The sequence below is a fragment of the Malaclemys terrapin genome, chromosome 5, assembly GCF_027887155.1.
Source record: "Malaclemys terrapin pileata isolate rMalTer1 chromosome 5, rMalTer1.hap1, whole genome shotgun sequence".
Lineage (NCBI taxonomy): Eukaryota > Metazoa > Chordata > Testudines > Emydidae > Malaclemys > Malaclemys terrapin.
This window is the reverse complement of record NC_071509.1, coordinates 46765529-46782839: the sequence shown is the minus strand read 5'-3', so window position 1 is coordinate 46782839 and position 17311 is coordinate 46765529. Positions and strand designations below refer to the sequence as shown.

At 42.5% G+C, this 17311-nt stretch overlaps 1 protein-coding gene across 3 annotated transcripts in view; it reads left to right on the top strand.

The window, feature by feature from the left end:
* The window catches only part of ATP8A1 (ATPase phospholipid transporting 8A1), a 245141-nt gene that overhangs the window by 97816 nt on the left and 130014 nt on the right, over positions 1–17311 (top strand). For all 3 annotated transcript variants that reach the window (XM_054029714.1, XM_054029717.1, XM_054029715.1), the window contains 4 exons: positions 2660–2732; positions 10757–10862; positions 13327–13409; positions 13585–13634. In XM_054029714.1, coding sequence (XP_053885689.1) covers positions 2660–2732; positions 10757–10862; positions 13327–13409; positions 13585–13634 — 312 coding nt within the window. The remainder of the gene's footprint in view (positions 1–2659; positions 2733–10756; positions 10863–13326; positions 13410–13584; positions 13635–17311) is intronic.

The window sequence follows — 17311 nt, the reverse complement described above, 5'->3', positions numbered from 1 at the left end:
CTCCATCCGGAGGTGGTCAGTGATCTTCCAAAGGTGGGGAAATCCACGGGTGGACTTGTTCGTGTCCTATCAGAACAGGAAACGCCACATGTTCTGCTTGATTCGGGGGATAGACAGGGGCTCCCTGTTAGATGCCTTTTTGCTCCGATGGTCGGGGGCTCTGATGCATGACTTCTCACCAGTGCCCTTAGTTAATAGAGTCCGTGTGCTGTTTGATCTTCACAAGGCAAAAGTAATCCTGATAGCCCCGGCTTGGCCTTGCCAGCGCTGGTTCAGCACGTGGCTGGACCTTTTGGTGGCCACCCCGCTGCAGCTGCCTCTCTAGCCCGATCTGCTGTCCCAGAACCGCAACGGTCTTCTGCAACTGTACTTGGCGGCGTTGCACCTAACTGGCTGCATGTGTATGGACAGGAGTGCTCAGCTTGTGTCCAGTAGTTTTTGTTGGGTAGCAGAAAGCCCTCCACCAGAGCAACCTACCTGGCCAAATGGAAAAGGTTCATGTGCTGGGCCTCAGACTAGGGCATCTGGCCCAAACAGGCCTCGCTGCCGGCAATCTTGGACTATCTTCTGCATCTCAAGCTCCAGGGCCTGTACCTGATTAAGATCCACTTGGTTGCTATTTCGGCCTGTCACCCTCTGTCCCAAGGCAGGTTGGTCTTCATTCACGACGTGACTGTCTGTTTTTGCGAGGTCTGAAGTGACTCTCCCCTACGTCCGGGTTGCTGCATGTGGCCCATCAGGTTATATATATATATATATATATATATATATATATATATATGGAGATATACCTATCTCATAGAACTGGAAGGGACCCTGAAAGGTCATCAAGTCCATCCCCCTGCCTTCACTAGAAGAACCAAGTACTGATTTTGCCCTGGATCCCTAAGTGGCCCCCTCAAGGATTGAACTCACAACCCAGGGTTTAGCAGACCAATGCTCAACCCACTGAGCTATCCCTCTGTGTGGAAGATGGGTGACCACCTAGTAAGCTAGGCATAATTTTTTTTCTCTGAATTGCTTTTGTTTTGAATAAACAGCTTTATGAAAGCTGGCTGGTTACCAAATAACTCTGTCATAGCCACTAAGAGAACAGAACTGGAGGTGTTGAATTGAAGTCAGATCTGCTGAGGCGATCACAGTGAATTGCAGGAGACTGCAGCCTAAGACCCCAGTCTGGAGGGAGCAAATTGCAGGATTCTGCCCCAAGAAAGAGGCATGAGAGCTAAGTGGGGGTTGTCTTTGAGAAGGCTGTTGTCAGTTGGGTATGTGTGTCTGTGTTTTCTCTCCATGTGCTGTACCAGCCCAGTAGATAGCTGGTTCAGTCAGCAGACCTTGGTATACTATCCAGAAGCACCACAGACATGGTTCAGTGGAGAAGGCGCTTGTCCAGATTTATTGCTGACAAAGCACATTATTAGTACCCCATGGACTCTATAGAGACACTAATACACACATGACCCTGAGAATGGACCAGCTCAGTCAGCGTCAGGACTTTCCACTGTCCCCTAGGCCAGACAAAGATGGTTCTTCTGTTTTTGTAAGTTTTTGTAACCCCTCTTTTATACACGGATGCAAACAAGTTATGTATTACCCTTCTGACATGGTTAGTTACCACTCTGCACCTTGTACCTGTTGGCTCGAACAAAACATCTCCATCCATTTTCCTGTCATCCTGGCCTTATCTTCATGAGGGGTCAGTGCATCCATGTGCCATCTACGGAGAGTGTATTTGTATCATAACATGTATCATGGTGTTTTTGTACAACCCTTCTGGAATGTGTTTATGTGAATACCTTGTGCCTAGTACTTCTTAGGAGTGCCTGTATTTTAGCAATGCCAGCCATGTTTTTGCCAAGTTCATGTAGTGGTCAGTGAACTTGCAAGTAGGTGTTTGCTTTGTAGCAGGGCCTGACTTTTGCTCATAACCTGACTTTTGTTCGGGTCTCAGGCCTTATACAGGCCACAGGCTTCAGCCTCTTTTTCTACTACAGAGACTATGAAGGTTAGAGGGGACACATTCGAGAACTCTGGCATATTATAAGTGTATTGTAATGGTGGTATCATTTGGAAATTTGTGTATGATGAACTAAACTCTAATACAAATGCTGTATTTTAGCATCTTTTTTGTAGCTTATGCTGGACACTCACAAATATTTCATTATTAACAGTAAATATAGTATAATATCACTTACAAAAATAAACAATGGGACCTCATCCTGCCATCTGCTCAGTGTGGGCAAACCCCTGCACCTATGTAGAGTCCCTGTGACTTCAATGGGACTCCACCTGGGCATATGGGGCCTCCTGTGGAGAACAGAATGCAGGATTGGAACCTATAATTTTATTTGGGATTAATTTTTACTGTGTCCCTGTTGCAGCATCCAGTGAAGTCAGTGGCCAAACTCTTAGTGGCCTCTGTGTTGTAATTTTATATATCAAGAGAGTTGTTCAGATTTCAAAGTTATCCAACAAATATTGGGTTCAGTTCAGTTACTCTGTGTATGTGTACATTTGTCAGTTAATATTATAATGTCGTGGTTAGAAATAAAGAAAAAAAATTGTTTGGCTTTAGTGTGTGGCCATTGGTGATTTTCAAATGAATGATTAAGAAAATACTAATGATTCTCTTCTTACTTCTCTACTTCATTTTTCTTAGTCAGGGCTCACAGACTGGAGAAGAGAAGCCATTTAGTGACCCATCACTGCTGGAGAATCTCCAAAATAATCATGTAAGTAATATAGAAAAAAATTCTGTTATTTTACAAGATGAAAAGAATGATTTCAATAAAACAAAACGAGAGTATCCTTTAAAGGAAATTAAATGTTGTACTTATATGAAATCCACCTATATTCTGTGTAAATAATAGCCCAGCTTTCCATTCATGATAAAGTTTTGTACTTGTTAGCCATGGAAATTTGTTCTTTGAGATATCTTGTACACATATTTATTCCATTGCTGGTGAGTGTGTGCCCAGTGTATTCGAGTTGGAGACTTCTGGTGAGGAGTATCCATTGGATTGGCGCATGCACCTTTAGTGACCTCCTGCCTCCAAATGGAGATGTAAAGGGTGTGGTCATTCTGTCCCATTCTCAGTTCCTTCTCACTGCCCATAACTAAAGTTGGAGGTCTCAGTGGTGCCTCGCGCTCACTAGCAGCCTTTCTTGTGTAAATAGTTACATGTTAGCATAGTCATTATTACTTAGGACTTGCCTACACAGAGACTTCGTGCGTAGCAAACTGGGATGTGAATCTACAGTGCACTAGCTCGACACACACCAACTGGCCATGTAGACCCCGCTACCGCACAATAAGGGCTTGGCTACACATAGGGTATGTCTACACTATGAGAGTACTTCGATGTCACTTAAATCGAATATGTGGAATCGATATTACAAAGTCGAACGTGTGTTTCCACACTAAGGACAGTAATTCGACTGTGTGAGTCCACACTAAGGGGGCAAGCGTCGACATTGGAAGCGGTGCACTGTGGGCAGCTATCCCACAGTTCCCGCAGTCCCCGCTGCCCATTGGAATTCTGGGTTGAACCCCTAATGCCTGCTGGGGGAAAAAATGTGTCGAGGGTGGTTTTGGGTAACTGTCATCATCCAGCCGTCACTCCCGCCTTCCCTCCCTGAAAGCGCTGGTGGGCAATCAGTTCGCGCACTTTTCTGCTGAGTGACAGCGTGGACGCCACAGCACTGCGAGCATGGAGCCCGCTGCGAACATCGCTGCAATTATGGCCGTTGTCAACACCTCACACCTTATCAGCCACCTTTTCCAGAGGCAGATGGTGAGAAATCGGGCGAGGAGGCTATGGCAGCGCGATGAGGACATGAAGTCTGAGAGTGGCACAGACCTGTCACAAAGCACAGGACCCCGTGCCGTGGACATCATGGTGGCACTGGGTCATGTTGATGCCGTGGAACGGCGATTCTGGGCACGTGAAACAAGCACTGACTGGTGGGACCGCATAGTGCTTCAGGTCAGAGATGAATCCCAGTGGCTGAGAAACTTTCACATGCGGAAGGGAACTTTCCTTGAACTTTGTGAGTTGCTGTCCCCTGGCCTGAAGCGCAAGGACACCCGGATGCGAGCAGCCCTGACTGTCCAGAAGCGAGTGGCCATAGCCCTCTGGAAACTTGCCACACCAGACAGCTACCGGTCAGTCGCGAACCACTTTGGCGTGGGCAAATCTACCGTGGGGGTTGTTGTGATGCAAGTAGCCAACACAATCGTTGATGTACTGCTGTCAAAGGTAGTGACCCTGGGAAACGTGGAGGCGATCATAGATGGCTTCGCAACGATGGGATTCCCAAACTGCGGTGGGGCCATAGATGGAACTCACATTCCTATCCTGGGACCGGACCACCAGGCCAGCCAGTACATTAATCAAAAGGGCTACTTTTCCATGGTGCTGCAAGCACTGGTGGACCACAGGGGACATTTTACAAACATCAACGTCGGATGGCCAGGCAAGGTTCATGATGCTCGTGTTTTCAGGAACTCTGGTCTGTTTAGACGGCTGCAGGAAGATACTTACTTCCCGGACCACAAAATAACTGTTGGGGATGTGGAGATGCCTATAGTGATCCTTGGGGACCCAGCCTACCCACTAATGCCATGGCTCATGAAGCCCTATACAGGCACCCTGGACAGTGAAAAGGAACTTTTCAACTACCGTCTGAGCAAGTGCAGAATGGTGGTGGAATGTGCTTTTGGACGTCTCAAAGGGAGATGGAGACATCATCACATCCCCAACAGTTATTTTGTGCTCCGATCTCAGCGAAACCAATATCCCCATTGTTATTGCAGCTTGCTGTGTGCTCCACAATCTCTGTGAGAGCAAGGGGGAGACCTTTATGGCGGGGTGGGAAGTTGAGGCAAGTCGCCTGGCTGCTGATTACGCCCAGCTAGACAGCCATGCGATTAGAAGAGCCCAGCGGGACACGCTGTGCATCTGGGAGGCTTTGAAAGCTAGGCTCCTGAGTGAGCAGGGTAACCTGTGACAATTTTGTTTGTTTACAGAGAAGCTGAACCTGCCCCCGTTTCTTTACCCAGTGACTGTTCACTATCCTCTCCAGTTTCATACCCCGTTCACCCCCTTCCAACCCACGTTTAAAAAAAAAATCACTGAAAATGTGTTAATGAACAACGTTTTCTTTATTACTGTTTTCGCGGTAAAGTGTTGAAACTGGGACACAGACTGTGGTGGGGAGCGGGTGTAGTGTACTGATGCAAAGGACGCTTCTAAACTCGAGGAATGCCAGGCTCCTGCTTCTACAGTGGTCCGCACTGGCGGACTGATTGTTTGAACGGAGCCTGCCACCCCTCCTGTTCGGGACTGTGGGGGGGGGGCTATGTGACTTTGTGGCAGGGGGAGGACGGTTACAGATTCCCTGCTGCGTGGCTCCTTGATCCAGGATAAGGACCGCTGCATAAGATCTGTAACCGCCCTCCCCCACCACAAAGTCACCTAGCGGCCCCCCCCCCAGACAATGAAAACCACCTTCCAGACTGACCAGGGTGCCTAGTGACTGCACTGTGTGTGTGACCTGCTGCTGAACCTGCCCCCGTGTCTGTACCAACCACCTTTCCCCCCCTTAAAACAGACTGTTCTCTAAAAAAACATGATGGAAACAGCAATTAACAGAAATGTATTTTTTATTAGCAAATGGACAGTTAGGGGATGAAACTGGGATGGGGGCTTGGGTGAGGCGGGAAGGAAAGGACTTACCAAATTTTGGGGAATGACAGCCTTCTGCCACTTGAGCAGTCTGCAGGGGTAGAGTGACAGTTTTCACGGGCTCTGCAGCCCCTCCTTCTTGGTACTTTGGGTGAGGGGGGTATGGGACTTTGTGGCGGGGGACGGTGGTTACAGATAGACTGCAGCGGGGCTCTGTCCTCCTGCCTCCGGTCCTGCAGAACATCCACAAGGCGCCGGAGCGTGTCCGTTTGCTCCCTCATTAGTCCAAGCAGTGTTTGAGTCGCCTGCTGGTCTTCCTGCCGCCACCTCTCCTCCCGTTCGCTGTGTGCTCGCTGGTATTGGGACATGTTCTCCCTCCACTGAGTCTGCAGGGTTGCCTCGGCTCGGAAGCAGCCCATAAGTTCTGAGAACATGTCGTCCCGTGTCCTTTTCTTTCTACGCCTAATCTGCGCCAGCCTCTGGGAGTCTGATGACAGGGTAGGTCGGGAGACAGCCACAGCTGTGGGATGGGAAAAAGGGAGTGAATTCCTCAGAAAGATAAATTTTTGGGTGAACAAAGAAAATAGTCTTTCTCTGTGAAAAGACCATTCACAGCACCTATCACATGCGCACTCAGGATAAGGTCGAATTTTCGGCCTTCGCATTCAGTCCCTGGGGTCTTGCAGTGCAGATCACAGAATCGGAACAGCACAGCGGAATTTGGGTAGCGGGCTGACATGGTAAGCCGTAGACTTGTGGCAGCTTAAAACTTTAATAATAGCACTGCCCTACTTTCACGTTCAAAGCAATGCTCCTAGCGTTGGCCAGTTCCTGCTGCCAGCAATCCGGCAAGCATGAACTCTGCCCCTGTCCCACCCCCTCGCGGCTGTCCCCGGGAAAGATCCCTCTATGCTGCCCCTCTCCCGCCTCCACCGCATGGCTGTAAACCGGCGGTTACAGTTCTGTAAAGGAACAGGGAAGCAATCCCAATACTAACATTCCCCTAATTCAAAGCAGGTCACCATGAGCGACATCACTCTGATGCGTATTTCAGACAGCGACATGGAAGGCATGCTTCGGGAAAGCCTGCAAAGACCAGGGCCGTATGCCGCCATGCTGTGCAAGGCAATGATACCGGAGTACTTGATGGTAGCCTGGCGCGGAAACGTTTCATACTACGGAGGACACAACAAGGCCACTCTCCCAAGGAACCTCATGCAAAGGCTTTCCAATTACCTCCAGGAGAGCTTCATGGAGATGTCCCATGAGGATTTCTGCTCTATCCCCGGACATATTGACCGAATTTTACTGTAGCTGCACTGGCAAGGGCTAAACAGTAGAGCGCCTAGGGCAAACCAATCAAGATATACCGGACATTGTTAGATTTTTTTGCAGCAGTTACACTGCCAAAGACTAGAACTTTAAGTGCCCAGGACAATCTAATCATGAAAAACCCACAGTTAATATTAATGTTCTTTTCAAAATAAATGTTTAAACCACTTACCGGCTGATCCTTCCCCTGATTCTGGGTCCGGGTTAACGCCTGGGGACGGTTGGTACGGGATCTCTGTGAGGGTGATGAAGAGATCCTGGCTGTCTGGGAAATCAGCGTTGTAAGCGCTGTCGACTGCCTCGTCCTCCTCATCTCCTTCCTCATCTTCCCCGTCCACTACCATCTCAGAGGAAGCGGGCGTGGACAATATCCCATCCTCAGAGTCCACGGTCAGTGTTGGGGTAGTGGTGGTGGCCGCACCTAGGATGGAATGCAGTGCCTCGTAGAAATGGCATGTCTGCGGCTGGGATCCGGAGTGTCCGTTTGCCTCTTTGGTCTTCTGGTAGCCTTGTCTCAGCTCCTTGATTTTCACGCGGCACTGCGTTGCATCCCGGCTGTATCGTCTCTCTGTCATGGCTTTGGAGATCTTCTCGTAGATCTTTGCATTCTGTCTTTTCGATCGCAGCTCCGATCCGAAAGCACTGTGGGATAGCTCCAGGAGCTATTAGCGTCGATTTCCATCCACACCTACCCTAATTCGACATGGCCATGTCGAATTTAGCGCTACTCCCCTCGTTGGGGAGGAGTACAGAAGTCGAATTTAGGAGACCTCTATGTCGAACTAAATAGCTTTGTTGTGTGGACAGGTGCAGAGTTAATTCGATTTAGCGCTGCTAAATTCGACATAACCTCCTAGTGTAGACCAGGCCTTACATTTTATAGCGCTCTGACTTGCTGGCTCAGGGGTGTGAAAAATCACCCTCCTGAGCGCAGCAAGTCAAAGTGCTTTAAAGCGCTAGTGTAAACAGGCTCCGAGCACTGAGAGCTAATCCCCTCGTGGAGGTGGATTACCAGTGCTGCTGCGGGAGCACTTTGAAGTTTCCAGTGTAGCCATGCCCTAAAAGGTCTGTAGTGTATGACCTCAAAGCAGTATTAGTAGCAGAGTAAACATGGCTAGTTAGTTCATGGCAAGCTAGTGCGTTGTAGAGTCATACTCTGGCTTACCCTGAACTAAAAGTATGTCTACACAAGTGTTGGAAGATGTAAATTCCAGTTTGAGGAGATATACATGGACTAATTCGGATGGAACTAGCACTCTTAACAATAGAAGCATAGCCGCTGCCACTACCGCAGCAGGGGCTAGCCACCCTAAGTCTGTACCAGAGCAGCTAGCCCGTGCTGTCACTTTTGCTGTCATGGCTACACTTCTGTTTTTAGCGTGCTAGCTTGATCAGAGATAGCATGGATATGTCTCCTCAAACTGGAATTTACATCTTCCAGTTCTAGTGTACACTAAGACTCCATGTAGATAAGATGTTAGTTAGTTATTCTTAGTTTTTATAGCATTTCTTTTGTTCTCCTCTTAGGATAATATTTGTTTTTGTTTGGCTTCTGGAGTAGTATTCTTTTGGGTCTTCAGGGTAGCAGTCCTTCCTACCTTATGATACTTGGAGGGAGAGATGGTATATAAATTTTCTTCAGTAGAATAACTAACGGACTTTTAAAGTTAACCACATGCTCAAGTGTTCTGTTGGATCAGGTCTTATAACAGAAACTAGTAAATATGTGCCTCTTTCCTAGAGGAATTCAGGGCTCTGAATCTAAGAAGGACAGGAGCCATCCCATTTTGAAAGTGAAACTTAAGAGGTTTCTGAGATTGGTGACTTACCATATAGTTATACCATTCCTTCTTCAATACTATTTCTTGAATTGTCATTTTGTCAGTTATATCATTCTACACAGTATAGTGGGAATTGTTCTTTTTACAACTGAAGTGCCTCACTTTTAGTAGAATTCTGTGTTTCTCATTTGTAGTAGTACAAGAATCTTCCCTAAGTGACTTTCAATATTGGCAACTCCAAGTCTTAGGAATTCTTTTAGGAAATGATTGTTTTTGGCAAGTGTTTGGGGATCTCTAAAATTGGTGATTTCCTGTTGTCAATTTGAAGTGCTTTGAGATCTACAGATGAACTATATAAGTGCTGAGTAAAAAAAAAAAATAATTATTTTTGTTTAGACTGTCGCACTAAAAGCCATCTGAATGACTTTGCTTCAGTCTGCCCTTTGTGTGGGATTGGGTACAAGTTTTAACAGAAAATGCAGCAGCTATTTCTTTAAAGTGTTCAAGAAAGGTGTTGAATTGACTGGACTGGAACCTGAAATCATATGCCCACAGAAAAAGTACAGCATGGGCAGTGATAGTGCCACAGTAAAATAAAAAATATTGTGTGCAGACAATATTAAAAGAGAATTCACTTCACAATACATGTTAACCATCCACACATTACTGAATAAAACATTTTAGTATGCCATTAAACTTTTGTCAATATATAATGTGTCTAGTTACATGATTTATATACATTTCCAGTTGAGCTGTTAATTGATGTAAATGTTTTAGTACCTGACACTAAGTGGCCGAATTTCAAGTCCTATCTTCAAAGTATGGAGGTATTCGAGCGTCTCAACAAAACATTTGCATGAATTTTGTTAATTTGGGGAAAAAAAACTTTTTTCCTAAGCTTGTTCTGAGAAATGGCTGGACCATTTTTGCAGAAAATTTCCAAAGTAAATCAGTCTGAATTAGATATGGCATGGATAGGGAAAATTATAAACAACTGATCACAGTGTTGTATTATGGAAAGTATTGGTGTCACAGGGTTCACACTTTGCTACGGCAACTCCTCCTGGCTGCTCTGGGAATTAGCTCTTTTCAGGTCTGACATCATCTTCTGTTGCTCATTGTAAGTCCTGCCACCTCTCTCTCTCTCTCTCTCTCTCTCTCTGACTTAAGTTGCTCTCTCTTCATGACTTGGCCCTTCGGATAGGTCACTATGTGTTTTTCCCACTTCGGGGGTATCATAGTCTTTCCATACAAACTGTCTCAGATCTTCCCATTCACTGCCCAGATAGTGCCACTTCCCAAGTGGCCGATAGGGGAACCCAAGCCCATCCTCTACTCTGGGTTCCAGCTCAGGAACCCTCTAATCAGCAGCCAAAGCTTGCAGTGTCTTAAGCCTTGCTGCCATTTCCCTGAGCCTTTTCCTGCACCCTCTTCCTTTAGGTTTACTTACATTCCTTTGTGATGTCCAGAGCGGCTATTGGCTCCCTTACTGCAGCCCCTTTTCCTTTCTGCTGTCAGCTTCCTGGCTTTATACTAGCCCTGTCTGTTCTTTCTCAGCTGGGCTCCATCTTCATTCAGGGGTTACTGAGGTTACATAATTTCCTTCCTCTATCCAGTTAATTGGCCCCTTCTCAGCCTCATTGACCTCTTCTAGGCTAGTGTGAGGTGAACACCCCATTACACTTGGGCAGCCTTAACTATAGGCATCAATATCTGCACCGACTATACAAAAGGAAAGTATAGCAGCGGTTGGAATGTACTTGAAGCAAATCAGGTGAATGTTGAAAATGGTTTATGTACAATGTCATCAACCAAAAGAATGTGGAAATTTAAAAAATGCATATTCTTGTAATCAGGCAAGGAGATTTTCCCCTGAATTAATATTTGCCAATATGTACTAACACATTTTAATAGTGCACAGATTAATTGTTACTTTTTGCCCTGTTTTTGGACTAGCCAACTGCACCTATAATTTGCGAGTTTCTAACAATGATGGCAGTGTGTCATACAGCTGTTCCAGAAAGAGAAGGTGATAAGATTATATATCAAGCAGCATCTCCAGGTAAGAGCTAACTAATTATATATAAATTGTAAAATATTCAATCCACTCAACAAGAATGTTAATTCAGAACTTGATGAATTACCCCTACGTCTACCCCTTGCCCAGAAATTTAAATAAATGTGCAAAAGTAGTGATATTTAAGATCGGTCTCATACATTTTATTTCTATAAAAGACACTGTTTTAGATTTTTTCCCAATCCATGTCTTAGAGAGGATTTGTAGATGTCACATAGCCTATACAATAATAAAGGGTGGTTTGTTATCTACATTGCAACACCTAAATTGCTGTGTTGTGAAAAGTTGAATGGGTTGAATAATACAAATAAAATTCAAAAGCATGTGTTCAGTTAGACAAGCTAACACCCCTGTTTATGGCTCTCCTCTCTGATGCTTCATAACAATGGCATTGACTTAACAAAGTATCACAAAAGAAAATAACACTATGTAGTAATCATCAGGAAGGAAAATAAAACGTTTTAAGTAGGACAACGATTCTGATGATCAGCCAAAACATCAACACAGAACAAGAAAAGACAATATTTAAAACCCCAGTAAACCACACTTCATACATTTTTTTCAAATAGATTCTTGCAAAAATCAGTATGAACATTTTGTATGACAAAGTTTTTAATGAAATATATTTGTTATTTATTTGTATTAAAACAGTACTTAGGCCCGCCAGTCAGATTTGAGGTCCCATTTTTCTAGGCCTCATATAGACATCATTTTCTGATTCATTGTGATGTAATAAAGAACATGTGATATGTATATAGTCTTATTACTCACAGTTACCTGTGTATTTTCTTACATACTATGCTATTATGGCTCTTTAAATAAGTGCCAGTCTTGAAGCAGAAGACTGACATTTTTATCACAGTGCTCTGGCTCATCAGCTTGAGCAGCAGAAAAGCGACTCACTGAGTCAACAGTATAACGCTGTTGCAAAAAAAAGCGAACATCCTTCTGGGATATATTAGCAGGAGTGTTGTAAACAAGATACGAGAAGTAATTCTTCCACTCTACTCTGTTGGGGTGGTTAGGCGCTGGAATAAATTGCCTAGGGAGGTTGTGAAATCTCCATCATTGGAAATTTGTAAGAGCAGGTTAGACAGACACCTGTCAGAAATGGTCTAGATAATACTTAGTTCTGCCATGAGTGCAGGGGACTGGACTAGCTGACCTCTTGAGGTCCCTTCCAGTTCTGTGATTCTATGATTCAGTGATTTGCACACTGAAGTTAAAAGTTAAAATGGATTAAATTAACAATAGGTAATGGGGTGGCTCACTTCCAGATGCAGTGTAGACATACCCTTAGATACTGGGGTAAAATTTTCAGCTATGGCTTTGGTTATTATGTCTCTTTGGAGGTTGCTCTTTCAACCTAAAGGAAAATAATTCCCCTATGAAATGAAAATCTTTTCTCCTGTGCTACCTCTGATGTGTTTTGTTGCCTCCTTTGAAGCAGTGCAGCAGTTAATGGATCAGCTTCTAAGGTGTACCCAGCAAAAAGTAGTCTCATGTTTTCAGTGGGCCTTCTAAGAGGCAAGAGGACTCCAGCACAGGTAGACTGGTAGTGTCAATTTATTGTATGAAACTAAAACACCAAAAGGGGACAACTTTCCAGAGAATGCGAGATTAGGGAAGTTTAGAAATATTGACTATGAGCTACTTCAGTTTTATAAATGTAAATGAATAATAATACTTTCACTCCTTATATAGTAGTAAGGAATGGGATCACAGAATTGCAGCATTGTCCCAATGTTGGATTTAAATTTCAGTAAAGCAAATTTGGGAGGAAACAAGAAATTTAGTGAGTAGGGTTCGGTGGAGGAAAGTTTTCAAATTCAGTAAGAAATCTTGAATTTATTGAAAGCACTATAATTAAGTAGGAACAGACTGCAGATCCTCTGAAAAGAAGACTACAATGAATAGGAATTGGCCAGTGTGATGCCAGTAGAGGCTACTCAAATATGTGAGAAAAAGAGAAAACCTGTACTCAAAATGGGAAACACAAGAGGCACCTAAACAAGAATTTTTAGAGTCAGTTATGGTTTGAGGAGGAAAAAATAAGGGTATCAGAAAAGCAAAAAGAATTAATGCTAGTCAAAGGTAATAAGGGATTCTACAAATATATAAAATGAAAAAGAAAGGGAGGAAAGTACAGTAGGACTGCTGTTAAATGAGCGTAATTTACAATGACTCAGAAAGAGCTGAGATACTGAACTTTTTTCAAGAATAATAAACAAAGAAAATTTGAGCAGTGAAGAACGAAGACCTTCTAAATTTATTTATTTATTGATGAGGAGCAGATAAAAGAATAATTGGAAAATTTGAACAGGTACAAATCTGCCTGTCTCTGTGTTATTTATCCTACAATATTTAAAAGGTATTTAAAACTTGAAAATTCTTTTTCTTGATAGTTTCTCAATCTATAAAAAAAACAATGGAAATTGGTTTGTTGCAGATGAAGGAGCATTGGTCAGAGCAGCCAAGCATCTTCGTTTTGTATTCACTGGAAGGACACCTGACTCAGTAATTATAGATTCTGTAAGTACATTAAAATTATGTTACTATGTATTATTAATATTTTGCCATTGATATTAGTTTACATATTTAATACAATTTAGTCCGGTAGGTTTATGCCGAAAAGTAGTTCCTAGTCTATTTATTTATTTTTAAAGCTTAAATCTCACTAACAAAAATATGTCTTTTTTTTTTCCAGCTTGGCCATGAGGAAAGATATGAATTGCTAAATGTGCTGGAATTTACTAGGTAAAGCAAAATAAGCATTTGACATGTTTTGTTTTATATTTTTTAAAGTGTCATTTTGGTGCATATATACTCTGCTGAATTTTTCCCTTATGGATAAATTAGTGGGTTTAATATAGAGATAGCATATGTTCAGACTTGAAAAAGACTGAGGGTTTTGTACTTTATTTGGAAACTTTATAATATATACTGTTCTTTAGCTCTATAGTATATATTCTCGCATTATAGGCAGAGCATGTAGCCATACTTATAGATAAGGAGGTTGTAGTTGCCTTTACATTGTAAAAGGTCATATTCAGAGGAATAGTTTTATAAAATGTCTCCCTTCCCAGCTGAAATTTGACACTTCTGTTTTCATTTTGGAAGTAAATTTTCTTGGAACTTGAGGAAAAATTTGTAGAAATAGAAAAAGAGTGGGAAAAATACAAGTGTATGAAATGATTTTCTTTTCTTTTTTAAGCTCCATCACCTCAGTCAGAGTGATAAAAAAGCTTAAAATTTGGCAAAGGATGTTGTCCCCTGCTGCAATTTTTTTCTTGTGGAACAGTGAAAAGTGATTTTAATTTGGCTGAGTTATGATTTTTTAAAGTACTTCATGCAAAATACACTGGCCCAAATTTGTAAAGGTATTTAGGTATTGCTGCACTCAATATTGTGATGCCTAACTGTTTTTAGGAGCTAAATCACTTTTGAAAATGAGAGTTAGGTCCTAACTTCATTGCAATGCTGAGTGCAGCAACTCCTAAATACCTTTAAAAATCTGGCCACTGCCTTTTTGTAAACTGATGGTATACCACTGTTCCATTGGTAGTGTGTATATAAAATACATAGAATTTTCCATTCAGTAAGTGATCTGTCAATGTTCTGCTGGAGTTGTGTATGTGTGCATTAGGAAGTTAGGTGCAATTTTATTTGTAAAGTGTATCTATATATGGAATATGCTATGTGAAAGTACTCAGGATATGAAACCCTTTCCTCATTGAGGACCTGTTTTTACAAAGGCTTAAGCATGTGCTTAACTTATATCATGTGAATTGTCTGATTGCTCACCCTGACAGGGTGAGGAGGAGTTTTATAAGGGGAGGAAGCATTATAATGACCTCAGATAGACCTGGAGGAAAAAGGGAAAGGAGAGAGAGAGACACACATACCGGTACATCGAGGACTTGCACTGGAGGGAGCTATGATTGATTTGATTAAGGAGAAGGACCAGAGAGGGTAGAACTCAAGTGTGACTTTGGAGGCCTGGAATGGTGAAAAGACCAAAGGAGGTGTCAGGGAAAGTTGCCTCTAAGAAGAGGAAGAGGATTGCAGGAAAGGGAATTGAAGAAGAATGAAGCCTAATGAAGTGAAAACCAGAGAAGAATGGGCATAAGGAAGAGGGAACTGGTGAAAGGAGGAATAAAGGGAGAGAAACTGGTAGAAGAACAAAGTGAGAAAATACTAAACAAAAATCAGGTAAGGGAGCCTAGCCCAACTGGAAAAGAAACACATTGAAGAAGATGGTTTGAGAAGAGAAATAATGATATTTTAAAAGGAGAAAATACATAGAAAACTAGGGGGAGGTAAAACAGGGACACTGAAAAAGATGAAAAGTTACAAAATATAGTTGACTGGAGCATAGATGAGGAAAGAAACAAAATGACTGAGCAAGTTACTTCATCCTCTATTGATTCTATATATAACCTTCATTTTTGTTGTGAGAAGTTAATAGGTATGTGGCAAAAAGTGCCTTTGCAGCTCGCTTGACAGTTATAGCAATGTGTAGTATTTATATAGAATGGGAGTACAGGTTTCCCTTCTTTTTTTTTCCTGTTCATCTTTACCTGTTTTACAGGCTTTATAAATCTTTTTAAACCTTGTGAATTGCCAGGAATGGTTATTAGATACCTCTTATACTTTTGGGATAAATGAAAACTACTTACCTGTGAATCTTATTCTCTGAGGAAATAAGTTACAGTAGCTTACCACACACGCACCCACCCACTTAACTCGGGATTCAGAGTTTTGTATCTATTTTATTTTCCAGTTCTTTAATATTTGCTTAGACTTATTGGAGGCACTAGGGGTCACTATTATTCCACAGCAGAAGTGCAAAATGTTCCCTGTTGGATCCAACAAATTCAGAATTTTGAGCTATGAGCCTTCCCAACATGTCTGTGAGAGGAGCATGCATCCTAAGAGAAGTAATCTATTACAACTTTATACTTTCTGAGAACAAGAATTACAGATACTGTAAGTGGCTTTGTTTTCTTGAAAGATAGGCACCTGATCCTATGTAGATGTAACTTTTGCAACCCCTTGCTGCCTTCCAGCATAAGCTGAATAAAAGGTTCTGTTTTACCTCTATTCAGGTACAACACACTGCCACACCAAACATCCACAACTAATTGTTTGAAAGGGATAGTCGGTAATGAGGTATGTAGAAAAGGGCCAGTTGAGGAAGGCAGAGTTAAAGTTACAGTGCATAGTTTTGTTGAGTGCGAAAATTGTGCTAATCATAAGGTATATGCCTATTAGGAAGCATAAGTTTTTATTATATTGTATTCAGTGCTGTGAATATGATTTTCAACCCTGCCAGCATATGAATATTTGAATGGCTGTGGACCTCAGGCTGTTCGGATTAGCTTCTTCTGATGGGGATCATTGGTAATCCACAATACCACGGTGTGATTCGGTCACCCCTGAAGCAACAGAATTTTGTGGAGCATCAGAAGTCCTGTTGGCTTAGTCCTTTAGCTCTTGTGGTAGACACATCCTTTCCGTGTAAAAGATTCCAGGATTCTTCTGCCTTTTTATTATGCAATGCTATTCTAATTTTTACAACATTGTCAGAGGCCACAAAACCAGGTGACAGTGAGGGGACATCAGCTGCTCCTCTGTGACATTTTTCAGTTGTTCCAAGGTACTTTTAATGCATGTTTCTTCAGTCACAGGTGCACAGCAAGGCATGTTATCAAATGAGTGAGTTGCTGCTAATGCTGACAGAGTGAAGCAATGGATATATATTCAATGCTTTAACCACTGGCCCACATGTCCATGCAGTTGGGTGTGGAAACAGCCCTCAGCTTTCAAAAGCACTCTCCCTCCACATGGTGAAGCATACACTGCCAGCAATAAACTAATAGAACAGTATGTGATAAAACAATTTCAAAGAGAAAAGACAGTGTTATATCTGAAAACAGTGTCCCAGTCTGAATACTCCCAGCTTTGCTCCCTTACTAGAGGCTTTACGCCTATGCTCATTGAAGTCAGTAGCAAAGCTCCAATTGACTTGATTGGTGCAGGATCAAGACCAAAGAACAAGATGTGTGTCCCCCTTCTGTGAGAGATTGGGCAAAGTATATGATTGCAGACTCCATGAGTAGTTATACTCCTGTCAGAGAACTATGAAAAAAGTATGATTAATCTGACTAATACAAAGATACACAGTGGTAAAACAGAAAACTAAACAAAAAAGGAAAAGGAGAAATAAATGGAAAAATAAAAATAATTTTCCAAAACAAAAACAGTCTACATTTGTTTCCATATTTTTCTAAAAAATTTGAAAAACAAAAATTAAATTTTTCATGAAAAGTTTCAATTTTGAAAAAGGCCATTTTTAATTTAAAAAATTGTTGGGAAAATTTAAGCCATTTCTCCTTAACAGTGACAAAAGCAGTGACATTAACCAAATTCAC